The sequence below is a fragment of the Penaeus monodon genome, chromosome 38, assembly GCF_015228065.2.
Source record: "Penaeus monodon isolate SGIC_2016 chromosome 38, NSTDA_Pmon_1, whole genome shotgun sequence".
In the NCBI taxonomy this organism is placed as follows: domain Eukaryota; kingdom Metazoa; phylum Arthropoda; class Malacostraca; order Decapoda; family Penaeidae; genus Penaeus; species Penaeus monodon.
Window position 1 is genome coordinate 20,038,794 of NC_051423.1, and position 5,000 is coordinate 20,043,793.

A 5,000-nucleotide genomic window follows, 5' to 3' on the forward strand; every position below is an offset into this window, starting at 1 on the left:
GCGTCTAGGTGGGTGGTCCCTCACCACGGACTCCGCTGGTCTCTTCTCTCTATATATAAACATCCTGGCCGGCCATGGGGCAAAACATTTTTTTTGTCTTCGACAAGGGGGAACAAAGGAGGCTTTCGTCGGCCCCGGGGGACGGAGGACGAGGACTGGACGTCGCGGATAGCGCCGCCGGGAGCGGCCTTCGACGGATTGAAAGTATCCTGTCGATGGAGGAGAATGTGGCTCCCATATATAAACGGCTGATCTTTCGGCCATAAATTTGACACCAGCTGCAGACAAATCTGAACACCAATTTTAATTGAGATGTCACCTTTTGATCCCCCTCCCCCCACTTAAGGGTTGCTTCAAGCCAAACCCGTCCCATTGCAGAAAGAAAGACTGATATACCCTTAGTAACACACTTTAAAATAGTTTTTTTTGGAATAGTCGTGGATCAACAACTTTTTTCTATTTAAAGATGGAGAAATGAGTAAATAGATTAATTTTTCATCATTGGGGAACTAACGCCAACAAGTTCGCATACCGTCTCTCATGGCGAGCCGCTAGGTAAGCCCTCTGCCCATCTCTAGCAAGGGCGTCAATTGGGGAAGTGGAGCAGTTACTCTCCCCCCGACCCTGTTTAGCACCCTCAAGGTCTGGCGTCCCCTCCCCAAGGGCCACATTTTTTTCTTCTAAATTACGCCTATATGAGTCCGGTTGTAGCTTGGAAATGCAAATAGAATAGTTTTTTTTTTTTTTCTTTCTTTCTTTTTTTTTTTGTTTGTTTGCTTCGCTCATCTTACCCCTTGCCCTCCAAGAAAAAGCTGAAATGATGCTCCTGAACTCTAGCTCCTCCCGACAGGTGATCGTCGCACGACCACGGCTACCTGGGCGCCCCGGGGCCCCTCCCGCCCAAGTAGTCTCGTACAGACAACCCTGGACGGGTAGTCCAGTCTCGTACAGAGACCTGATGGGCATGATCGCCTTGAGGGAAGCGAGCCAGGTGGCCGCATAGCCTAAGTTGGCGAGTAACTGATCCTGTGCCAGTCTCATGCGTAGTAGTGCAGCCCATGGGCCTGTTACAAAAGACATCAAGGCGACACTCCAAGGCACAGGATAGCGTCCAAGTTTCACATCCATAGAGTAAAACTGGCAGTATCAGGGTCTTGAAGACGCGTAACTTGGTCCTTCTGCAAAGGTAGCAGCATCTGCAAATACTCTTGACCCCTGCTGCCAAGACAGTGAAAATTAAACAAGAAAATACAGACTAGGTAAGTGAAACGCAAACCAAGAATATGGTTATCTCTACATTCTAAACCATTCATGAAGAAAAAAAAAATGGGAGGAAGAAACCCCAACACCTCACTTGACAAAGTCAGTTCGCCATCATAAAGTCTGTGTGTGTTTGGGGTGTTTTGTGTGTGTGTGTGGGGTGTGTGTGTGTGTGTGTGTGGTGTGTGTGTGTGGTGTGTGTGTGTGGTGTGTGTGTGTTGTGTGTGTGTGTGTTGTGTGTTTGTGTGAGAGAAGAAGAGAAGAGAAGAGAGAGAGAAAGGAGAAGAGAGAGGGAGAGAGGGAAGGGAGGGAAGAGAGAAGAAAGGGAGGAGGGGGAGAGAGAAAAACTTGGAAGAGAAGGAGAGAGAGAGAAGTAGAGAGGAGAGAGAGAGGAGAAGGAGAGAGGGAAGGGGAGAAGAGAGAGAGAGAGAGAGAGAGAAAGAGAGTTTAATGGTCATGTCTTCTCCATGGTATGAATATGTTAAAACCCAATGAATATGTTATAATCATGTAAACAAAAATTTAGACTGTTGGATGTTAATTCTTCCAACAGTTTAAATAACACCCAATCATTCTATGCTTAGGGAATGTAAAGAATTACTCTATAAATATGCATAATCTGTGTAGATTGTAGGTTGTAAGCATATTGGCCTAATAGCAAGCCCTTTATACTGGGGACTGAAAGTGCTGTAAAAATGGGTGGGGGTCTGTCGAACTTCTCCCTGTTAATTCAAAGGGGGAGGAAAGGGTTTTCCCTTCACGAACACTTTTCAACACCTGCATGGACTGGATAATGGGAGAGCTTTCTTTGGCCAAAAATCAGTGTGGAGCAACACTAGGCAATATCAAGGTCTCAGACCTTGCTTTGCCGATGATGTTCTATCCTATTGAGTCCTTGGAGTCACTGGGGGCGGCTCTTTTTGCATTTAGCAAGGGCGAAGCCCCTAGGCCTAGAGGTCTCCTGACCAAGACCAAAATTTGGACTTTTTGGGGGCCCGTTAAGGGAACCCGTTCAGTTTGATCCATGCTTGCGGCGAGGGCGTTAAGTTACAGAAATTTTACTTTCCTTTTGGGCGAGTTCATATATTTGGGGGTGTCCCCGACCCAGGAATCAAAAACGGATTTGGGCTGGCAAAAGAAGCCATGAAACCATCAATAGAGGGATTTGGATATTCGGTACCTATGGGCAAAGGACCAAGCTGCATGCTCCAAGGGCCCTTTATACTGTCAGTTTTGCTCGTGGAAGGAAACCTGGACGCTATCAAGTGTTTTGGAGTCTCGGGCCCTTTATGCCTTTTTTTAACAAGTGACATGGGGTACGTTGGCAGACCACGTGTCCCCAAATGGCGGTTACACCGTGAGACTGGGAGGGATCTGTTACTTGCATAATCCGGTTTGCCACTCAGGCATATGGCCACCTGCTCGTCTCCCCGTGGACACCCCGCCCATCAGGTAGTCTCTCTGCGAGACAACCCTGGGTGGGGGAGACCTATGGGGCGACCCAGGGATCATGGGGTTGGGCGGGTCGACGGACCCGTCCGAGGATTAGAGATGGGCCGTGGGGCCTGCCCTGGGATTCGCCCCGAGGGAATCCCGTGGCTGGAAGCGAAGGGTGGATGCGGCCATGCGCCCCTTGATAATGATGATGATGAAGTAAGCATAGTCACATTGTCTTTTGTTTTTTTCACGATCAATAGGACTAGCCATTTGGTTCCCTTGCGATATTGAGAGAAGCCGTGGGATTTTGGCGAGGCGTGAACATAAAGTTTTTGGAGGATTCTTTATGAGAACGTCTAAACCTTCAGTCTTTTAGAGTCTCGCCTTGTTGGTACTTAATATTCAAGAGTATACTAAATTATTTTTATGGGGGAGAGGTGTGGTTATTACAGATCTCGCGCATTTGCCGGAAGTAATTTGGGTAAAATTAATGATGATGATAACAATGATAATAATAATTATATTAATAGAAATTAAAATAATGATGATAATGCTATGATAATAATAATCTAAACAATAATGATGATGAAAATAATAGTAATGATAATAACAATAATAATAATAATATAAAAAATAATAATAACAATAATGATAATAATCATCATCATCACGATCATTATCATCACCATCATCATCATCAACCCCACCTTCACCATGTACATCATCACCATCCCATCATCCCTCATCACTATCATCATCACCATCATCTCAACCCCCTAACTCATCATCATCCCTCATCACTCACCCTCATCACATCACCTAAAAAACTCTCACCATAAACGTCATCATCATAATCATCACTAATATCATCACCATAAACATCACCATCTTCAATCATCACCATCATCATCATCATCATCATCATCACCATAAACATCATCATCATAATAATGATGGAAAATAATAATAAAAATAAAATAAAATAATAAAGTAAAATAAAAATAATAATAATAATAAAATAATAAAAATAACATGATAAAAATCCACATCACCCTCTTTCCCCTCACTATCATCATCATCATCACCATAATCACCTCATCATCGTATCATCATCATCCCATCATCATTCACCATAAACATCACCATCATCAAAACATCATCATCACCATCATCATCGTCATCACCATAAACATCATCATCACCATCATCATCATAATCATCATTATCATAGCAACATCAGCGTTGATAACAGCAATAGCAACAATGATCAAGAACAACATAAATGTCTATAAATCTAAATGATAAAAATTAATAAGAAGAAAAATTAGGAAAACAAAACGAACAACAAACACTGATTCTGCCACAGATGATAATCATACTACCTAAGATTATGACAAAAGCCCATAATAACAATGATAAATACCACAATTAATATATACCAATAAACCATAAATAACACACACCAACAATAGTAATAAATATCATAAAGTAAAATCCGAAAATACTTTAGCCCCGTCACCCCTCGACGAGCCAGCGGGAGGTGGGAGGTCCTGTTGCGCACACAGTCACTCTCGATGTAAACAAACCCTTTATTTCATGTCCCAGGTCGCGAGATGACAACTACAGATGAAACAGTGCCTTCAGATGAGGAAGTGAGCTTTTGATTTATCATTTGCCGTGTAGTTTTGGGTATCTTGTTAGTGGGGAGTGGATATATGTACTTTGTTTATAAGGGAGGTCGAGCACCTTTCTTGTCTCTTGTTATCAGATTGCTGTTTATGACAGTCGTTTGTTTTCACTTCTAGTTCTTGAGAATGGACGGGAATATGCATTATTTTTAATGGTTTGATATTCAGGTAAATGTTAGTCATTCTTTTGCTGGAAGACTACACTCGGGTCAGTATCCTGGGAATAACATATGAACTTCGGTGGAATGACGTAAATACCAGATCAGCTGATTGCCTCAAAAAAAGAAATTATTTTGATAACCAATGAAGTTATTATAGTTTGAATTTTAATACTTCAAGGTGATCATGCCAGATTACAAAGGTGTCAAGAAGCAGTGAGGTGTGACCTGACAGATCGTTTATTTAAAGAATATATATATATATATATATATATACATATATATACAAAATTATATATATATATATACTATATATGTATACATATGTATATATATGTATATGTTATATGTTATATGTTATATGTTATATGTTATATGTTATATGTTATATTATATATTATATATTATATATATATGTTATATATTATATATTATATATTATATATATATATTATAT

At 41.2% G+C, this 5,000-nt stretch overlaps 1 protein-coding gene across 5 annotated transcripts in view; it reads left to right on the plus strand.

The window, feature by feature from the left end:
• Nucleotides 1-4,217: 4,217 nt before the first annotated feature.
• LOC119597101 (KICSTOR complex protein SZT2-like) overlaps nucleotides 4,218-5,000 on the plus strand; it is a 47,239-nt gene continuing 46,456 nt past the window's right edge. For all 5 annotated transcript variants that reach the window (XM_037946567.1, XM_037946569.1, XM_037946570.1 and 2 more), the window contains exon 1: nucleotides 4,218-4,349. In XM_037946567.1, coding sequence (XP_037802495.1) covers nucleotides 4,311-4,349 — 39 coding nt within the window. In that variant the 5' untranslated portion in view covers nucleotides 4,218-4,310. The remainder of the gene's footprint in view (nucleotides 4,350-5,000) is intronic.